The 20,578-nt window shown below is 60.1% G+C and overlaps 2 protein-coding genes across 2 annotated transcripts; one reads left to right on the top strand and one right to left on the bottom strand.

Annotated features, from left to right (window-relative positions):
• The first annotated feature begins 6,403 nt into the window (after positions 1-6,403).
• R3HCC1L (R3H domain and coiled-coil containing 1 like) lies at positions 6,404-13,990 on the top strand. Its single transcript, XM_048946660.1, has 6 exons — positions 6,404-10,217; positions 12,727-12,902; positions 13,021-13,091; positions 13,189-13,284; positions 13,410-13,550; positions 13,645-13,990. The coding sequence occupies exons 1-6, from the start codon at positions 8,895-8,897 to the stop codon at positions 13,698-13,700; spliced, it is 1,863 nt and encodes a 620-aa protein (XP_048802617.1). The 5' UTR covers positions 6,404-8,894; the 3' UTR covers positions 13,701-13,990.
• A 1,627-nt stretch (positions 13,991-15,617) lies between these two features.
• On the bottom strand, positions 15,618-20,405 carry LOXL4 (lysyl oxidase like 4). Its single transcript, XM_048945709.1, has 15 exons — positions 20,333-20,405; positions 19,593-19,893; positions 19,267-19,445; positions 18,977-19,188; positions 18,513-18,551; positions 18,198-18,423; positions 17,926-18,109; positions 17,656-17,810; positions 17,240-17,407; positions 16,940-17,102; positions 16,596-16,839; positions 16,232-16,347; positions 16,021-16,157; positions 15,787-15,898; positions 15,618-15,703 (listed from the first exon to the last, which is right to left on the bottom strand). The coding sequence occupies exons 2-15, from the start codon at positions 19,870-19,872 to the stop codon at positions 15,633-15,635; spliced, it is 2,286 nt and encodes a 761-aa protein (XP_048801666.1). The 5' UTR covers positions 19,873-19,893; positions 20,333-20,405; the 3' UTR covers positions 15,618-15,632.
• Positions 20,406-20,578: the final 173 nt, after the last annotated feature.

Below are 20,578 nucleotides of genomic sequence, written 5' to 3'. Positions count from 1 at the left end.
ACTCCCGACGACTCCGGCCGCCCGTGCGGGCTTTATGTAGCGCTGGGCGGCCGCGGCAGCGCCAATGAGCGGGGCGAGGGGTGCCGCTGCCAATGGAGAGCGGGGAGGTGGGGCTGTGCGGAGCTGATTTACTGCCCGAAATTGCAGTGGAAGCACGGCCGGGCAGCGCCGGGTGATAAGGAGCCAAAATATGATGGGGGGACCCGCTGAGGCATGTGGCAGGAGAGTGGCTCGTAACCTTCACGGGGCGGTGGGTTGCTCTGTCCCATCGTGTCCCGCACCGTCCCTCACTGTCAGGCTGCCCCCAAAAGCTTTGGGACCATGGGGTCCCAGCAATGCTACCCGGGAGCTGGGCGATGGGGATCGAAATCCTGGCTGCAGCCCTGCAGTCACTCAGAGGCACTTTCCTCCTCGCTGTTTCCTCTCCCTCCCCCCAGTGATTTCCACCCAGAGCACAGCAGGATTTGCTCCCCACTGACTGCAACGATGCACAGAGCTGCCCCATCCCAACTGCTTTGCCCAATAGAGCAATGTAACTGTGGGTATGGACAGATGTCAGCCCCCAAAGCTGTGCCCAAGGGCTCAGCATCGTCCCCATGCCATCCCCAGCATGACCCTAGGTGCAGGGCACCTGCTTCACTGTTGGGGACCTGGGGACTGGTTGCACAAGGCATTGCCATTCCAAAACCTTGCAGCTATTGGATGCTGAGCTTGGCTTGCATGCAGCCCGCCTTCCTTCCCATAGTGTCTGCTGCAGGGCTGGACACAGAGCTCCCCGTGAGGCCGTGGTGGCACACGGACAGTGCTGGCAGGGCACAGTTAGGTCATCTCAGCAGAACACGTCTATAGGAACCCAGCATGGAGCCTGGGGCTGCAACCACCTCGTTGCACCGGGCGGCAGCAGGAGCCCGCGCCGTGATGGGCTGTGCTGAGTGGCTGATCTCCTGCCCTGCTGAAACCTTTATTTCTCATTCGAACGTGTCTGGCTTCAGCTCCTGCCTGTTTCTAGCAGTTCTCCTCTCCTTGCTGGATTGGAGAGCTCTCAGCCCCAGTGATTGTTTCCCACAGTGCTGCTGCCACGTGACCATCAAGTACCCCTGTACACTCCATTTCCGATGACCCCTTTTGCAGTGCGGCTGAGCACTGAGCACAGAATCTGCTGTGGGCTCCTGCTCCCCATGTTGGGCTGGTGGTGCCCGGTCCCACAGGTGCTGGGAGTGAAGGGGGGACAAGGCAGCATCCAGGCTCTTCTGGGAGCTGCGGAGGGTGGGCACGGCCCTGTTGGGGTATGCACGTGGAGATGACGGAGGTGCGTGGAGACTGGCTGTGCGTTGCACGGCCCTGCGCTGGGGACCGATGGTGGCGGCGACGGGGACAATGGACAGGAAATTAGAGCGAGGCGGCAGTGAGACATGCTGCTGGGGGAAGGGAGTCGGAGGGCTGCAGGCAGCGCGGACATGCAGTCTGAGCGCTGCACCAGCGCCTACATCTCCAGGGCAGCGCTGTCCCAGCTTTGCACGGGGTGATTGCCTCCTGGAATCCCCTGCAGCCAGCAGCCCTGGCACCCTGCATCCCTCTGCCTGGCGGCTCACAATCATCCGGATGGGAACGAGCCCAGGAGCAGCTGGATCAGGGAAACCCAGCGTGTGCCTTCCAGCGCATCGCAGCTGCTGCTGCACAGACTGGGTGCAGGTGACAGAGCAGTGCTGACTCCCAGCACTGTCCTCTGAGACTCTTTACAGGCGCTGTCGATGTTCTTTCTGGAGCACCACGAAGGCTGAGACACCTGCACACAGCCCAGTAGGTGCACAATGGGTGCACAGCACACACATGCTGCAAACGCACATCCACATGCATACATGAAGTACAGCCTGCGTGCAGCATCCCTGTCTGCACACCCTGCACACACACACACACAGACACACACCATATGTGAGCACCCAGCACGCTGCCCAAACATTCATGCAGCCTGTGCACACCCACCTATGCTCACACACAGCCTGCACGTTGCACGCTCAGGCATGCGTGCAGTGTGCATGCATATACCATGCATAGTGCTCTGCATACTGCTCCACTCTGCAGTCACCTGCTCTGCCTGGTTGCAGCTAGCATGGCCTGGGAAGCAGCTGGGCAATACACCTTACTCCTTTCTGACACTAGAAGAGGGCACACGATGTGTGGGACACGTTGGCCACAAAGCTGACCCTGGCCCCTGTCACCGTTTCCTTCTCTGGAGGGGCTGTGCTGGGACCTCCTTGCTCCGAGGGTCTAATTTCCACCCTAAATGTATTCATGGTTAATTTATCCCCAGTCATTCCTGTGCTAATGTTGTCTTTTAGCTGAAATAGCTCTTCTCCTCCCTGGCGTTTACCCTGCAGATGTATTTATAGTGAGCGCTCCGTTCCCTCGCAGCCTGCGCTGCGCTGCGCTGAGCTGCCGCCATCCTACTGGGTCCCCTGGGCTCTGCGTATCTTGAGCCACCTCTGCTCCTGTCGCCAGCATGGCCAAATCCTGGGGACCTCAGAAGGTCCATGGGTGAGTGCTCAATCCCTTCTTCCTGCCGCCAGCCTGGTAGACCCAGTGGTGTTAGCAAAGAGGTCAGGTCAATCTGAAGGTGCATTGTACACTGTTTTCCAGTCCCTCTTGTCATAGGATCACTGCGTGCCCATGGCAGCAGCAGGGCATGAAGGAAGTACCCAGCATCTGACCCCGGGCTCTGTACAGCCCAGTCCCTATATGGCCCCAAGCTGCTACTGTCACCATGCACAGTGCCCCCAGGTCCCTGCTTGGACTCTTCCTGTCGCCGGGACATCATTAGAAATGTTAATTATTAATTATCACTAAAAGCCCTTTTTGCTGCATTGCTGTTCTCTGCTGATCTCTCTGCCCCGTGCTGCCTGTAACCGGATCCACCCGCTGTTGTCTCCTGCCTCATGGTGCCCATCCCTGCTGTCCATCACTACCTGTGGGGCAGAGCAGTGACAGCAGAAAGCCCCGTTCCATGTGAGACACTGCCCTATGGGTGAGCTGGGCTTATCTCTCCTTGGGATCTCCTGTAGGATCAGAATCCCCATGGACAAGATGTAGGATCACGCTGTGTCATGTCCCTCTGAACCTGCTGGTTGCTGTGATAGAGCCAGAGCACATCAGCTCCTCTTGGTCAGGCAGTGGGGGTCCCCGGAGAGGGACACAGGAATCCCCCAGGATATCTCTCTCCGTATCCCAAAGGATCCCTGAAGTCAGGCTGCCCAGGAAGTGAGCTCCCCAAATCCTGGGGCTGTCACCCCCTGCCCCACACTGTTGCATGGCCTGCAGCATCAGGCATGGTCCTGCTGCACATGCTGGAAATCAAAACAGCATGGAGAGGGAGACAGCAGCAATTGCTCAGGGAGATGCTTGGGGGCAGGCTCCCAGGGGAGAGCGGGGAGGAGCACCCAGGCTGTATTGATTCCTGCAGCACAGTGCTGCTTTTACTGCCTGCTTATTTCCCGTGTGCAGGAAAACAGAGGCAGCAGGAGAATCCTGCTGCCCACAGCCAGCTCCGCTCCCAGGGGCACTGCTGGGCCCCATCATCTCCCTGCCCACAGCCGCCGGCAGCACCGGCGCCTGCCTGCACCGCGGGCTGCTTCCTCACATTATACAGCGCTGTCACGAGCTGCTGAGTCCCCAGGTGTTTGGTGCAGCAGCACAAAGCAAATCCAACCTACCCCAGCCCTGAGCTCTCCGCAGTGCCCTCCCCATGGCTGAGCTGCCAGGCTGGGCATGGGAAATGCTGGGTGTGATGTCCTCCTCACCCTGTGTCCTCAGGGCAACTCCTGGGGCTTTTCTCCAGCAAAGCCCTCTGCAAACGCTTACTCTGCAGAGAGAAAGCAGAGACGTGCTCATAGGGGCTGGGATCCCCAGTAACACAAAGGGGGTCACAGGGTGCACTGCTGGATCTCAGAGCATTGTAGGGTGTTTGGCTCCAGTGAGAGAAAGTGCAGAGCCCCATGCTGCCTCTCCTGCCCAGGGCTCAGCCCGGCCAGAGCTGGACACACAGCTCGCCTCTGATCAGAGCCAGACCTGGAGCCGCCAGCCACTCTTTTTTCTCTGCACTGCTCCTTTCAGCCCGTGGCTCCCTGCGTCCCCCGCTGACGCAGCTGCAGATGGAGAGACAAGGAGAAGCAGGCAGCATCCCGGCCTGCTGTGCCATCCCCAGGGAGGTGCAGGCACAGCAGCTTTGAATCGACGCTCTCTGGAAACAAGAGCAGCCCTGCTATCAGCACAGAACATGTGCTGGGCAGGGGAGCTGAGGATGCCCAGTGTGAGGTGGGGTTCTGCGACCACAGTGCAGCTCCCACCAGTGCTCTCTGTACCTACAAACTTCCCAGAAGCCCTGAGGCCACGCTAACCCAGGAAGAGGAGGCCAAGGCTCTTCTGGGACAGCTGGGCTCAAGCCTTTGAGCAGCCCCCATTGCTCTTATCCTTCTCCTTTCCTGGAAGCATGCTGGTGGTGCAGGGGGTTGCTGTCCCTGCACGTGGCACTCCAGAGAGGACACCACAGTGTCCCTTGCAGGAAACACAGACTCAGCTGCCAGAAGGAGAGATGTAAGAATGTCTCCAGTGGGGGAAATAAGGGGTTCTTCCTGCAGCCCACACCTCCCAGTACTCAGACTGCACTCCTGCTGCCATGGAAACTGCCTGTGGAGCATCATCCTACTGCAATAGCTGGGGTAATAGAGCCACTGCTGTCCCCAAACTCCCCTGGGCTGCAGACATGGGCACATGGGCTGGCAGGATGTTGGAGGCTAGGTGTTCCCTCCAGCTCCCAGCCCTGCTGCTAATTTGCCATGGGAAACCATGGGCATAGAGCCCAGCTGAGCATCCCTGAAGAGCCCTGCAATCCCAGACCCCAAAGTCAACAGTGGCAGTGAGCCCCATGCAGGGAGATGGACCCCTGTGAGGTTTTGGGGTTTGGCATAGTGTCCAGGACTGGGTACTGTGATGTATGGGGACACCCCAGGGTGAGGTGGTGATGGAGAGGCTGGGGAAGTGCTGGCAGGGGGTACCCGGTGCCATTCCCAGACAAACACAGCTCCCACGCGGCCAGGGGCTCCGCACTGCTTGGCCTCCCACAAACATAAATCATTTTCTAATTTATAACATGAATAATTGATTTTGCCTCCGTAGCTGGCGATAAATCTCCTGTGCGCACATGCATAAGAAAATAATAATAATGAAAGCGATCAGGATCTGCTGCCATCGATTACACGCAGGAGAAGCCATGCTCCCCTCTGGGGCACAGTGGGGCTGAGGCTGCACCTTGGAGGGTGCTGGGTAGCTCCACATAGAGAGAGCCATCCTTGTCCTGTATGGGGCCACGCTGATGGTAAGGCAGAACCTACACGTCCGTGCCATGCCCTGCAGGACTGTGGCAATGGAGTACAGCCACTTTTCCTGGGCTCCAGTCCAAATAAAAGGGAATCAAAGGAAGAACGCATCATAACTTGGGTCCACATCCCAACACAGCAGAACCAGGGTTTGATGCTGGCACACACAGTAGGCAGCCTGGAATGTCCGTGTCCCCTGGGCCGTGTCTATTGCTCTTTGTTGTGCCTGTGGAGGAACTCGTCTCTCCCGCAGGTCCCAGCTTGGGAGTGCTCAGCAACAGCAGCGCTTCATTAGGAGCCAGAAGACGTGCGGGTCTCAGGTGTGCTCCCCTCCGCCCGCGCTGCCGATGAGCGCGTGCAAGCACCAGGGCCACGTTCATTATCGGCTCGCGCAGGCAGCCAGCTCCTCGCCAAACCCCAGGAAGGATGCGGAGCGAAGCTGCCCAGCACAGACACCTTCCCCCGTCCGTTTGTCTGGGCATCGAGCGCGCTGACCACCCCGCAGCCCTCTGTCTGCAGGATGTGGCCCAGGGGGTGACGGTGCCTGGGCGATCCCCCAGCGTCGAGCAGCCAGCAGCGCCGCTCCCGCTTTGTACGTGACATTAAGATGTAATGGGAAATCAATGGCAGCCTCTGCGGGGTCAGCGCTGCAGGAAGCGGGAGCCCTGCGCCCATCATCCCCGCTGGCTCCTGGGCACGGTGCCTTTGTCACCACGCTTCTGGCACGGTTCGTGGCACCGCGTCCCCAGCACGTGGGCTTTCTCCACTCCGCGGACGCGCAAGGAGCCCAGCGCGGGTGACGGCACACGCGGCGGTGCCGCGCTTCCGGAGATGAGGGCTGCTCTGCTCACCCCGCCGCAGCCGCCGCCGCCTTCCTCGCGCCCACGGCTGCCTTCCGCCGGCAGCCCCGACCCCCTTCAGCCCCAACGGCCGCTCGGGGCGCGGGGCGGCGCCGCGGCCGCGTTGCGGGGCGGTGCGGTGCCGCCGCACTACAGGTCCCGGCGCTCCCCGCGGCGGGACGGGGCGGGCTCGGCGCGGCGGAAGCGGCGGCGGCAGCGCGGAGCGGCGGGGGACCCGGCGCCGTGACCGGTAACGCCCCTCCCGCGACCCCCGCACGTCGCCCCGACCCCGGCAGGCGGGACGGAGCCGGGGTGCGGGAACCGAGGGGGGAACGGCGGTGCTTCGCTGAGCGGCCGGGAAGGGGCAGAGCGGTCCGAGCTGTGCGCCCTGCCCCGCCCCCGCTGTGCCATGTTCCCCGCCTGGGGTACGGCGCCGGGTACCGCGCGCTGCGCGGCTCCGCACCTCCATTTCCCCACTTCTCGTCCCGGTTTCCCCCAGCCACGTTCGCTCCTTTTTCCCAGGCTGCTTCTCACCGCGTTCCCTGCCCGTGTTTCTCGGATCCTTTGAGTGATTTCCCTGCTCGGCTCGCTATAGTCCGCAAATTTAATTACGATTCACCGCTCCAATGAAAGTTTGCGAGCTGCTGTAAAAAGATACCCCGATGTTCGCGTAAATTGTATCTTGCCCGCCTTATCCTAAAGCTCTGCCCGGTAATTCTGCTGAAATAACCCTGCTGGAAATCCCACGTCCCCCTGCACCTGCTGTTTGGGCACCGGGCACTAAAGCAGCCTCAGGGTGCTCGACTGCAGCATTCTTATTACTTTCTGCCCAGAAATCAGTGCCCGCTGCTCTGCTTCTGCTCCGACCCAGCACCACGAGCTGGGGTCAGCAGTGTGCCCAGGTGTCTGCTCTGTGCCAGGGCTGTTTTTGCTTCCCTGCAGCTGTTTTGGTGAGGCCTCTGCCTCCTTTGCATTTTTCTGGTTAAAAACAGAAATGTTGCCCTTCATTTTTGTTCCGTCATTAATTTTCTCTCCCTCCCTATTTATTAATAGCCCTCTTCCCTTTTGTGCTGAACCTGCCCTGCTGTATTTGTGAAGCCCTTTGCATTCCCCTCCGCCTGTAGCTCCATTTGCTGCCGTGCCATCCCTTTTCTCCCTGCAGCTGTCGAGGGACACTATCGCCCCATAAATCACCTCCTGTCTGCGGTGCTCCAGGTATCTCCTTGGAGCATCAGAAGCACGAGGCGCGATTGAAATCTCCCTTTTCTCTGCATGTCTGCCTGCACACCGATGTCACTGCTCGACTGTCCCCACGCGTGCTGTCCCCATTATTGAGCGTGTTGCTCCCCAGAGCAGAGCAGGGAGGTGCTGTGGGGACAGCTGCCCGCCGTCCCCTCTCTGGATGTCAGCACCGTGCGGCAGCATCCTAATCGGGGCTGTTTAGAATCTCCTCGTGGCTGCGTTTATTAGGGTAGCAGTATTTTTTTTTCACCCAGCCTGCAGCAGACTATAAAGAGTGACATTGCTGATGCGTGGTCCCATATGGGCGATCCCACTCCGCAGTGGCCAAGGTGTTGCCGTCCCCTGCTTGCAGTCAGGGCTGTAGGGTTACGTGCTCTATTGATGGCAGGATGGATTGAGTGGAATTAGAAACCTCGAAGGCTAAAAATACAGCGCCCTGCCAGGAAATGAGGCAGCCTGCTGGGAGGGCGCTGGGTGGCACTTCAACTTTTCCAGGAACTGGCACACTGCACTGTGCTGCGTGCTTGCACTGAGACCTCACAGCCTCGTGCCAGAGCCATGCTGTGGGGTGAGCTCTCAAGGTCTGGGAGCAGCAGGGATGCCCTGCCCTTTGCAGGGTGAGTGAGAACCGCAGCCTGCATGCTGTGCCCAGGGAAGAAGCTGTGTGCTGGCACGGCTACGCATGCAGAGGGTGCTCCCAGCACCGTCTGGCTGATGCAGCACCATCTGCTTTGGAGGGTGAGGCAAGGTGAATGGCAAACTTTCGAGGAGCCCATAAATCCCGCATGCCTTGGAGGTGACTCGAGATGCGCACAGAGCATCTCAGCTGGCGGCATCCCAGCGCTGGAGATCCCCAGTCTTGTGGAGGAGCTCCATGACGCCTTGGTGACAGGCTGCACTCTGATACCTCCATCCATCTGTCTGTCCGGGTGAGGTGGGTTGCACGGGCAGTCCCAGATCGGTGGGTCCAGCTCAGCGTCGGGCACTGCAGCCCACAAGGCTCCGCTGCTTGTCCCCGAGGCTGGGCTTGGTGTGGTTGGCAGGGAGGGGATTGCAGCCTAATGTACCGGAGGTGCCGCGGAAATGAGAGCCTTGGATGAATTCCTGGCCCTATTGATCCGCCGGCAGTTTATGCATCCTGACATTCATAATCTCAGTAGGCTCTGATGTTCCAGATTAATGGGCCCAGGGGCCGTCCATCCGTCACTTCACATTAATTACTGAAGAGGTGTTTTTCCAGTGATTTACCTGACAGCGGCCCGTGATGAATACCCCTAAACAGAGTGGGCAGTGATTAATCACGGGGCCCCGGCCCGGCCCCACTCTGCCTTCCCCTCAGCCACAGCACAGACCCCCACACCATCCGTCTCCATAAACGCTGCTTGATGCATATTTATAGGGGCGCAGGGCCTGGCAGGCAGCGGCGTGCCTGGTTGTGCCAAAGATGATGAAAAATAAATCTCCACTGGGACGGGGCAGCCTGGCACAGCCGCAGCCCTTTGCCAGGACATCCCGATGCGCATCACACTGGCACCATTGCGGTTTGGGCACAGTGGTGGTGACACTTCTCTCCCTTGCAGGCGGTGGTGGCACAATGGAGGCAGAGGGCAGCCGGGCGCGCCGCAGGAAGCCCGACATGGCCCTCTATGTGCCCAAAGCACGGCGGGAGAGAGCGGCACAAGCGGCAGCCACCAGCCACCGGGAGCCTGAGAAGCAGCACCTGGCGCAAGACATCCCCAGGGGTGGCTCTGAGGGGCAGCGGCGAAGCCCTGGAACCAGGACACACGTGGGCAAAGAGGCTGGCAGGGAGAGCAAGGCCAGGGCCAAGGAGCCACGGGCAGCCTCTGCTGGGGACAGACAGGCAGTGGGAGTATCGCCCGATGTGCAGGAGCCAAGCGTGGAGCCAGCTGCTGCGCAGCCCTCAGGCAAAGCATCCTGGGATGCAGGGCCTGGGGAGCACAGCCATGGGTTGAGGACGGTGCCGGACACTCTGGGCGCCCATCCTGTGTCTGTCCCTGAGCATGGTGGAGATCCTGATGATGTAATGGCAGCTGAGCAGAGAGTGGTGCATCGGACAGAGCTGGGCAATGTGAAGGAGCTTCTGGGTCACAGCTCTCTGCGTGCATCTATGGAGTGCTTGGGATGCACAAAACAGGGTGCCTTGCAGCAGGCAGGAGAGGGAAATGTGGGCAGCATACCCACACTCAGCTGGGAGAGTGTGAAAAGCCATGAGGAGAAGAGGGAGTGTGATGCATCTGTCCTTGCAGGGCAGGGTGAGGGCTGGGACATGGACAGCACATCCCAGCTCCTGCCAGAGCATGAGGAGCAGCTGCCACCCAACAAGGAGCAGGCCAGTTCTGGTGCTGGACACGATGGAGGGGAGAGTGTTCTTGCGCCCCCTAGGAGCAATGATCTGGGAACTGGTGATGAGATGAGCTGTGCTGAGGGGACAGAAAGTGGCCCCAGGGAAGGGGATCCCCTGGACAGACCCCTGGCCCTGAAACCCCTTGAGCTGCTGTGCCGCGGCATGGAGCAGCTCTCGTCTGGATCCTGGGCTGAGGAACCAACACAAGCAGATGAGGACAAAGGCTGGCAGCAACAGCACCAGGAGGAGGAGGAGGAGGGTGAGGAGGGATGTCCCCATGGCAGCTCCCTAAAGCCGAATCAGCCTGGTGCTGGGACCCCAAGCAGCCCAGGCGGCGCAGAGAGCTGGGATGCACTGTTCAATGATGATGGGGATTGCCTGGACCCACACCTGCTGGAGGAGGTACGTGTGTGGGGATGGCTCTGTCCTTGGGGTGTGTCCTGCTGGGATGTTAGGGATGGGGTGTGTGGGGTGTAGCTGTCCCCGTGACCAGTGGGATAAGCCCCACGGTGCATAGCCCATGCGTGAGCCATCACCTCCAGTTGTGCATGGTGTGAGCAGTGCCATGAGGATGCTTCTGGGGCCCGCTTGGTGCCAGCAAGGCTGGGGGAGTTCTTCCCCTTACCAGTATGTAAAGTGCAATCAGTAGAACGTGCTCAAGAGCCATAAACTGCAACAGCACCCTCGTGAAAGCAGGGCCAGTAATAAAGAAACGGGCCGAGACGGATGGGCTCCCATTGAAATAGCAACGTGAAGTTTCCTGAAAACTACAGCTTCTTCATCAGCTGTGGCTCATTACCATCCCCTCCTGTAGGCGTGGGGTTGGATTTACTACAATGAGCAGCACAGCGCTGGGAGCCGTGCCGCTTCCCCACTGCTCACGAGGAAAGTGTATCTTTTTGCAGCCAGGCTGGAAATCCATTATTGCATTTTAAATCAGTGGCATAAAAACGAGTAATTTTTGGAGTGACATTTATGTAGCTGGAGTAACAAACAGCACTAATATTGTCAAAAACGGACGTCCAGCGTTGACACAGTGCGGGGTGTGAAGTGGCAGATGGTGCCTGGTGGTAGCGTATGGGAGGATTTGGGGTTTCAGTGCCCCTCTTGAGTTCATCCCATGTCTTCTGAGCTGCTTGGGGCTGCGCACGCTGCCTTGGTGATCCTCTGTTCCTGCCAGCCGTGTGGCCGAGAGGTGCTGCAGGTAATTTGTTCAGTGGGGAGCTCTGGAGCTTCCTTGTTGAATGCCCCGTTCAGGTGCTCAAAAAAAGGTTGGGTTTCCAGGGAGCTTCCCCAGATAGGTGAATAAGGACCTGAAAAAGGGATTTCTCAATGGGAAGTGGCCATTTTCACCCTTCCACCCCTGTTCCTGGTGGCTTCCCCACGCCTCTGTGCTGCTGGGAGGCAGACGCGTCCGCTGGGGAGATGAAGCTGTTGTTAATTAACAAAAAGGACAAGGAAATTAGTAGTGTTCTTTGTCATAACCGAATCCTTATGCGCTGCGGAGAGCTGGCAGAGAGCAAGATTTATGACGTTCTGCAAGGAGAAGAGATTTCTGATAGCAGACGGCTCTTTAATCTAGCAAGAAAAAGCATCCCCAGATCCACTGGCTGCAAGCTGAAGCCAGACGGATTCAGACTGGAAATCAGTGGAGGGTAATTAACCACGGGAATGATTTCCCTGCAGCCATGGTGGGTGTTGCTTGCGAGGGACGGCACTGCCGTCGGTCCTCACACTGGTGGTGGTGATGCATGTGCCCCAATCCTCGCCACACTCAGTGATTTGTGAAGGTCATGGGCTCCACTCACCAGCCCCGTGCCCCCTGGGGCATTGCACAGGCTCCATCCTGCTTGGGGTTTTGCGGGGTGCTGGACCCCAGTGAGTGTGTGCAGCTGCCTGGAGTGGGAAATGGTCCCGGGTGGTGCTGGGCTGCCCCGCCAGCTCTGTAACTCAGCTGTCCCCTCTGTCCTCACCTGCCCATGAATCCATCTGCTCCATAAAATTGTTGGAACGAGCAGTTTTTATTGACTGAGCTGGCTGAGATTTATGGGCTCTAACCTTCCAGCCGTGGTGCGCTCAGCTACGATCACTTGGGGGATCGGGCTGGGGACCTGGCTGAGTTATGTGCCCACAGCCCCACGCCTTGCAGCACGGCATGTTTGGGAATCCCATTGGCACCGGTGCTGCTGGCAGCTGTGTGCCCTCCTCCCCCCCCCCCCCCCCCCCCCAGAGTTGTGATGTTGGCAGGGGGAAACGGACGCCCATATTTCAAACTGAAGGGTGAAAAATTGGAGAGGTAGGAAAGAGTTACAGCCATCGTGTTTTAGAGCTGTAGGAAATGCCTGACTGTGAGATGCTCAATGAGCACAGCCTGCTTGGTTTGTTGAGGGGCAGGTTGGGAAGTGACGCGATTACTGCAAGCAGTGCTGTCACCCCAACCAACGGCTCTTCCATCCAGCAGAGAGGCAGAGCAAGAACCAACAGCTGGAAACCAAACCCAGACAAATTCAAATTAGAAATAAGGCATCAATTTTTGGCAGCGCAGGTGCTGAACTAGTGGAACTGGCTTGTTGGAGAGTGCTGATTTTCCGTTGTGGTGATGTGGGGCTTGCTGGGCTCCTGTAGTGCAAGCAGACGTGTGGCTTCTCCCTGGTTTTGCAGCTCTCAGGTGGATTTTGGGTACCCTACACCTGGCCAGCACATATCCGTGTCTCACTGGGATGCTTGTAATAGGAAAAGAGCAATGGGAAAATGTGTGAGCCCTGCTTGATATCTCCCAATACTCATTGCCATTAATCTAGTGGAGCACTTGTGTGCGGCACTGGGGCAGGACATCCCCAAGGGAGCACCTGGGATTTATGGGCTCCCAGCACCGGGTGTGGGTCGCTCAGCGCCGTCTCTGTCCCCGCAGCTCTCTGGGGGCCTGGAGCACCGGCAGAGCCTGCAGGAGCCCCGCTTCAACTACTACAGGGCTGAGCCGGCCGTGCCGGACCTCAGTGACGCTGAGCTGCCCCACGTCATCGAGATCTATGACTTCCCCCCAGATTTCCGCACTGAGGACCTCCTGCGCATCTTCTGCAGCTACCAGTGAGTGCACGGCAATTTGCAATGCCATGGTGCTGTGGCAATGCCATGCAATGCCATGGTGCTGTGGCAATGCCATGCAATGCCATGGTGCTGTGCTCACCCTCCGTCTTTCCATCAGGAAGAAGGGCTTTGACATCAAGTGGGTGGACGATACTCACGCTCTGGGCATCTTCTCCAGTCCCATCACAGGTACTGCGAGCATCCCATGGGGTATGCAGTGGGTGGGTAAAGGGCACCGTGTGTGTGCATTCCTTGGCTGCATGGCACTGTGCTGCTCTCCCTACAGCACTCGATGCCCTCAGCACCAAGCACCTGATGGTGAAGACTCGACCACTGTCCCAGGGCACACGGGCGGCCAAAGCCAAGGCGAGGGCGTATGCTGGTGAGTGGGGGCACAACGGGAAGATTCCGCACCATGGGCATCCCAATACCCTGGGACCCCGACTGGTGCCATGCCGGCTTCCCACTGGGGTCCCCATGATGACACCCCCTTCACACCCCCCCCAGACTTTCTGCAGCCAGCCAAGGAGCGCCCCGAAACGTCAGCAGCACTGGCACGGCGCCTGGTCATCGGTGCCCTGGGGGTGCGTAGCAGCCAGACCCCTGCCCAGCGGGACGCCGAGCGCAGAAAGCTGCAAGAAGCACGGGGTGAGCTCAGGGAACCTCTCTGTGCCACACCATTCATCTCAGACCATACGGCCGGGGGAAATGGTGGCTTGGCATTTACTCTTTTTCCCCACAGAGAGGAAGCGCCTGGAGAACAAGCAGCGGGAGGATGCCTGGGAAGGCCGGGAATGAACGTCCTGCAGTGGGATGGTGCTGGCGATGCTGCCAGGGGCACCTGCACCTGGTGATGGAGCTGGTGCTGCTGCTGCCCTGTGGGCTCTGTGCTAGGTGGAACAGGCACACAGGAGAGGGGCCGGGGCACAGCTGCAGGGTGCTTGAGGGCCGGTTAGGGGCATGCCATGGTGTCCCAGGGCTGTCCCCAGGGCTGTGGTGACACATGCTATGTGGTCACCATGGCCACCCTGAGCGTTGTGAGTGAGAATGTCCTTTATTTTGTTAATAAATACCATTTATTTTGCTTTGCCTTGCCTCCGAAGGGGGGATGCAGCACTGTGGGATGCAGGGCTTGTCCTGCTAGCTGAGAGCATCGTCTCCAGCTGCAGTGCATGTCCACGTACTTGGGGGTGCCCGGGTGATGTGCATATTGTGCTCAACTTCAAGGCAGGGGTTTCCCCTCCAGGGTGGGCTGGGCAGGATGGCCTGAGGAAGGGCTGGAATGTGCTGGCAGAGGGACCCTGTTTACATCCGCCACCCTGAACAGCGCAATCCTTGTCTGACTGTGGGAAGGGCCAGCCCTGAGCGGGCTCTAGGCTGTGATGTGGGCTGCGCTCCCCACCCGGGGGCTTCCTGCCCTGCCCCCGGGAGTGGTGTGGGCAGCTGGGAACTGCCTTCCCCCCAGGGCTGTGGCGTTCTCTGTATCACCTCACCACCCCAAACTCCCCCCTACATCACCTGCAGAGCACAGAGCCTGTCCTGCCAACCCCAGAACTCTTAGGGCCATCGTTTGTGGGGCTCTCATGCCCTCAGCAGCAAGTGTGGAGCAGTGCCACGTGTCACCTCTGCCTTGCCCAGGCCACTCCATGTCCCCTGGATGTCCCCAACGCAGTGCTAGAGGAACTGGTCACGACCCTGCGCTGCGGCTGCAGGCCCTGCTGCCAGCTGGGCTCTGTCTCAGCCAGGTGGCCCAGACAGCGGAAAGTTTCAGGGTGAGAGGATACTCTCACATGGAAAGCATCTTTCCGCTGTCCGGCAGTGAGCAGAGCGGTTTGGCGCAATGAGCCGCCATCAGCACATGCCTTGCCACGGGCTGTGCTTGGGGCTACTGTCCCGTGGCCCCTCCACGTGCCGGAGCTAGCACGTGGGGACCAGTCTTGGTTGCACGGGGCAAGGCAGGGGATAGAAGCCTTATCTGTGTCCTGCATTGGTGCGTGGGGGTGGGGATGGTATGCAGGCAGGAGGGGGTGACAGCGCCTGGTGGCTTGTGGGATGGGATTCTCATTTATTTCCTTTAAAAGGGGAAAGAAACAGAGCAAGGGCATGTTCTCTGTGTCCCCACCCTGTCCCCATGAGCAAGGGCTTCCAGGGGCAAAGTTGTTCCATCCATGCTCTAGGGACTCAGGGAGCTTCCAGGAACAGCCTGGGAAAGCCCAGCGTGGGCTGCACAGCGGCGGCTGAGGGCTGGCTGCCGGCCCGCTTTGCCGCAGAGCTGGCTGCCCTGCTGTGTATAGGGTCAGCTGGGTCAGGGACAAGGTGCCCCAGCCTGTGGGTACTGCTGGCCAGGAGCTGGGGCTGTCTGGTACCAGCCCCACAGGGCAGCATTGGAACTGGGCTGGGGGTTAGCAGGGTACTCCATATCACCACGCAGCACCCTTGTCCCATTGCACAGCACCTTTATTGAGGATATAACTAGTGCATGGGTGGCAGTGCCTGGGGCCAGGCAGGCTGAGGTAGTTGTCCGGGGCGGGCAGCTGAGCACTGGAGCTGGGGTCCCCCCCGGCAGCATGGGGCTTGGCCCCTGCACCAGCCATGATGCTCATCTCCATCCTCCATGGCAGCAGAAATAAATAGGGCAGGTGTCGAATCCCTGAGCTCAGGCAGGTGCTGCTGCAGCCAGGGCAGGGGCTGGAGTGCCTTTGGGTGTGGGGTGGGGGGAGAGACGGGATCTTACACCAGGTTGTTGGCCAGGCGCTCGCGCCGCTCCATCTCATTCACCACATCAGCACCGTAGGCATCACCTGGGGAGAGCGGAGGTGTTGGTAGGGTCAGGACACATGGCACCCTCCGTGTGGTCACCCCCAAGTACTCCCACCCTCCTTACTTGTGTGACAGCCATGCATCCAGACACGCTGCCCATCATATTTGCACTGGCACCGCAGCACATTGTTGGAGAAGTCTGACTCAGCCACCTCATGCTTGGGGTTCACCACCACCTGGGGAGGGCAAAGAGCAACGGGGGTGGGGGCACCTTGCCTGCTGCACCGCACCTCTGTGCCAGCATTGCCAAAGGTGCCCAGCCCTCCTCTCCCAACGTGGGGTCCCTCCAAGCCCATACCTGGAAGGTGTAGCTGCCTGGTGGCACATCAGTGATGTCGATCCACTGGCAGTCAATGTCATGCCGGTAGGTGTCCCAGCAGCCCACACTCACCCCCTGCTCCCCGAAGTTGGCACAGGCAAAGCGACGCTGCAGTCCTGGGGACAGAGGAGGAACATAAGGGATGGCGGGGCCGGGTGTGCTGCTCTGCACCACTGCTGGTGCCACCTACCCTCGGGACAGTTAGTGTCCTCCAAGCAGAAGCTGGCCTTGTGCCCCTCGGCCACCTTGGAGCCATTGAGCGTCAGCAGGTCATAGTGGGTGAAGACCTCGATGCTGTGGAAGTGCCTGTAGGGACAGGGGGTGAGTGGGGCCAGGGCAGGACGGGCAGCACCTAGAGGAAGCAGCTCTGCACAAATTACAGCCTTGCATCCAAATAAAGCCCTAATGACAGTGTCGGCCTAGATGCTGCTAATTACTCTGGGCGGGACAGTTTCTGCCAAGATGGGGGCTGTGTAGGAGGAACACAGTCAAGGGGGACGGAGCTGCATGGATCCTCTGGTGCCCAGCCTGGCTCCAGGATATGGGAGTCTCACCGGTGGCACTGATGCCAGGTCCAGGCGTGCCGTCCCATCCGTGGTCGGAAATCAGCCCTGCCCAGGTTGTGGATCTGGGAGGAGAAGCGGAGCAGGCGGCGGTGGCCGTAGGGCCACTGCATGGTGTCAGCAGAGCGGGACAGGCAGCGCTCCTCATGCGCGCAGTACAGCAGCCCCAACGGGCGATCTTCTAGGTAAGCTGTCTCCTGCACCAGCTGGGCGTTCATCACCAGATCCGGGGCATCTGGCACAGAGGAAACAGAGCCAGTGGCCTCTACACTGCCACCCCCTGCTCTGTGCAGATCTGGGTCCCACCAGGAGGATGGGCATCTCTGGGTACTCACGGGTGGTGCAAGTGACCCCTGCTGAAAAGCGTCCCCCACCACTGGGGCAGTGCACAGGGCCATGGCGCTGGCACTGCTGCAGGGCCAGCTCTGTGCCTGTGCAGCGCACTCCACTCATCAGCACCTGTGAGGCATCGGGGCTGCCTGCCCAGTACCAGGTCTCCTGGCAGAGGGAGACACAATGCTCAGATCAGCCCTCATCTGCCCCAGCAGCAATCAGCACCACTACCAGGGCTTGAACCCATGTGCCACAGGGCTGTCTTGTATGCCAACATGTCCCGGCACACTCACGATGCTCACCTGTAGGGCATGGCTGGCAAAGCCCAGCCCCAGCTGCCTGCAGACCACCATGGCTTCGTTGAGCCCCCACTGAGCTCCACACACTGCGCCCCACTGCAGCCTGCCCTGCACTGGCACCAGCACCTCCACAACACCTTCCTCAGGGCTGCGGCCCCCGGCCAGGCGCACCTGTGTGCAGAGAGGGGCTAGGACAGGGCTGCTGTGGGGCAGGAAGCCCTGTGCATCCTTCATGCCACATGACCACTTTCAGCGTGTCCTACAGACCCCGCATCAGTGTGGCTTGAGTTGCTCTACTTGTCCCCATCTCCTTAGGCTGCTCCAAGCATCCATAGCAGGAAGGGGGCTAAGGGCTCTACACGGAGAGACTGCGCAATGGGTCTCTGTGTGGAGGGCTGTACAGTGGGGCGGGGGCTCACCTGGCTCTGGAAGTCCATGTGGGGCACATGGCAACGGACAGCTGCATCGTCATCATGCCGGCACCCACTCTGCTCACCATCCTGGAAGCGGCACTCAGCCAAGGAGCGCTCGTGGCCGATGCAGTGCACCTCACTCATGTGGATGGGCCCCAGGCCTGGAGCAGAGGGAGCACTCCTGCCTCTGTGCCCAATCTGGATCCCCCTGCACACCCCCAGACTGGGGGACAGAAGCAGCTGGGGGAGGGGATCCTTGCCCTTCATCCACCTCACCTTGACCCATCTGTGCTCCCAGCAGCGCCTGCCTGGCTGTGCCATAGCCCAGCTGCCGACACACCACGCTGGCTGCTGCCAGGTCCCAGCGTCGGCCGCACACGGTGCCCCACTGCCCGTGGTGCAGCACCTCTACCCGGCCCTCACCAGCGTGGGCACCAGCTCGCAGGCGCACAGGAAGACCCTGGAAGGAGGAGCAAGCACTCAGTGGGTGCTGCCTGGCCCTGGGTGCTTGCCTTGGGGTTGGGGCACAGGACCGTGCCAGGGCTCACCTTTCCCAGGGAGGCTTTGCGGGGAGGTTTCTTGCCCCTGTTCTTGTCCTGCTGGAAGGCAGGGCCGGGCACGCAGCTGACGATGGCATGCATGCCACGGGGACAGGCATGCTGGCTGAGGGCTGGGGGAGCCAGCTGTGTGGGGCAGTGTGACAGGTGAGATTCTGTGCCCCGGCACTGCACACGGTGCACCCAGAAACTGCTCTTCTGGCTCAGGTTCCTCAGGCTGCCAGAGGAGAGCAGCGGGAAGAAGTGTAAGATTTTTCTGGGAGAGGGCTCCTGTGCTGGTGCTCCCTGCCCAGGGCTGAGCCCTACCTGGAGTTGGGGTCCTTCAGCTTCATGTTCCAGAGCTTCCTGCAAGGAGCAGAGCCAGGAGGTTTGGGGGCTCAGCACAGCTGCGCCCCTATCCCTGCCTTCCCTGGCACTCCACTGCATGGTGGGGTTCTCTCTTGAGTGACAATCTTGTGCCAAATTCTGCTATACTGTGTGCCCAGGCAGAATTACAGGACGCCTGGCACCGGCAGGGGCTCATTATGGGCTGTATTTATAGCTCAGCATAAGGCTCGACTCTCCTATGTCTGCACCCATGCTGCACAAGGCAAAGCAGGGGAGCATCCCACAGCCCCTGACTGCTGCTGAGCCCAAGCTGAAGCCCCGAGGAAGGGGACACAGGCATGGCCACGTGCCCTATGCCCCCTGCTACAACTCCACCCCTTCACTGGCAGCCTCTCTCCACCATACCTCAAGTCCCCATAGCACATCCATCCATCCATCCCTACCGGTAGAAGCTGGTGTTGACGTGCTTCTCACGGGGGAAGCCCAGCGTCCCACACACTACGCGGCTGTTATTCTGGGTCCAGCCGGCATCGCACACCTGTCTCCAGCGCCCGTTGTGCTTCACCTCCACCGCTCCCTCCGTCACTGGCAGGCTCAGCTTAGCCCGCGCCAGGATGGGTTTGATCCGCACCTCTTCCAGGCTCAGCCCTGGCCCCTGTGAGGTGGCCACAGTGGGTAATGAGACCCACCCTAGACCCCCAGTCATCTCTATGGATGCACAGCTCCTACTCACCTCTCCCAGGGCAGCAGGGGCTGATGTCAAAGGGAGGTCGCCATGCAGGCGCTGCCCTGAGCATACCACACCAGCATCCTCACCATGGTGGCAGTCACTCGTGCCCCAACCGTTGTGGGCACAGTCGGCCAGGGAGACCTCATTGCCCCCACACTGCACATTGTCTAACCAGATGGGACCTGGGGGTATGGAGAACTAGGGGTCACTATGAAGGCATCACCCTAGACCCAGTGCCCCCATGCTGGCCCCTCCCACAGCATCCCATGCAGGTTTCCCCCAACAGCCGCTGTCCATCCAGCCCCCCACCCATCCCAGCTGCCCCCTACCTTCCCCCTGGCCGTAAGTAGCACTGTGGGTCCAGGTGATGGCTGCGGTGTAGCCCAGCTGCCGGCAGGCGACGGTGGCCACGTGGAAGTCGAAGCCATCATCACACACGGTGCCCCAGCGGCCTTGATACAGCACCTCCAGGCGGCCCTCCCCAGCCGGTCCCCGAGGCCCTGCCAGCCGCAGCTGCACCTCGAGTGGCTCCTGTGTGCTGGGAGCCACCTGGCACAGCACCAGCACCAGTGGGAGCAGGATAGGTTTCAGAACAGCCAGCATCACCATCGCAGCTCTGAGGTGGGATACCTGGGGACAGTCCAACACTGAGCCCCTATGGAACACAGTGTGGAGGTGCAGCCCTCCTGTGCCTCACAGCATGGTAATGATGGAGCAGCGTCATGCCTCCTTGTATAGCAGTAACATCCCTGTCCCTCCCCTGTACACAGCTTGCAGTGACCCCTTCCTGAGGCTCAGCCTCCACATGCTGTGCACAGCTCCTACCCCACACTCAGTGGGTGGCCAGCAGCCCCAAGCGCTGCCCTTATTGCTTCATCCCTATGCTCTTGGCTGCGGGTGGGGATCCCACAGAACCCCCTTGTTCCCCACTTGAAACCCATTGCCTCTCCCTTCTGCATGCAGCCCCCATCTCCAACCTTCTCCCCCTGCATCCATATTGGCAGCACTGGGAGCTGCTTCTGTTTCCTCCTCCCTCCACCCAGGAGATACCTCAGCCCCCAGCACTCACTCTGGCTGCCGGTGAGGGGACACGGTGTTGGCTCCAGCCGCCCTCCAGCAGCTCTCCTGTAGCCGAGCACCGCCTGCTGCTGCTTTTATGGTGCGGCTGCCCCGGGTGGGGGCCCGCGCAGCCCAGCCCAGCCCCGGCCCCCCCCCTCTCCGCGCACACGAGGCTCAGAGCCCAGCCCTACACCCTGCCCAGCCAGAGCCTTATTCTGAGGCAAAGCAGCTTTTGGGGGGTCAGAGCATGGGATGC

Source organism: Lagopus muta, chromosome 5 (assembly GCF_023343835.1).
Source record: "Lagopus muta isolate bLagMut1 chromosome 5, bLagMut1 primary, whole genome shotgun sequence".
In the NCBI taxonomy this organism is placed as follows: Eukaryota; Metazoa; Chordata; class Aves; order Galliformes; family Phasianidae; genus Lagopus; species Lagopus muta.
This window is presented reverse-complemented; position numbering and strand designations above follow the sequence as displayed.

Excerpts from the sequence above, each read along its gene's own strand:
- R3HCC1L (XM_048946660.1), top strand. The coding sequence starts at position 8,895 with ATGATGAAAAATAAATCTCCACTGGGACGGGGCAGCCTGGCACAGCCG. Across the intron at positions 12,903-13,020 it reads CGCATCTTCTGCAGCTACCA|GAAGAAGGGCTTTGACATCA; the intron begins GTGAGTGCACGG and ends TCTTTCCATCAG. Across the intron at positions 13,092-13,188 it reads CTTCTCCAGTCCCATCACAG|CACTCGATGCCCTCAGCACC; the intron begins GTACTGCGAGCA and ends CTCTCCCTACAG.
- LOXL4 (XM_048945709.1), bottom strand. The coding sequence starts at position 19,872 with ATGGTGATGCTGGCTGTTCTGAAACCTATCCTGCTCCCACTGGTGCTG. Across the intron at positions 18,110-18,197 it reads GCAAAGCCTCCCTGGGAAAG|GGTCTTCCTGTGCGCCTGCG; the intron begins GTGAGCCCTGGC and ends TCCTCCTTCCAG. Across the intron at positions 16,348-16,595 it reads ACCTGGCATCAGTGCCACCG|GCACTTCCACAGCATCGAGG; the intron begins GTGAGACTCCCA and ends CTGTCCCTACAG.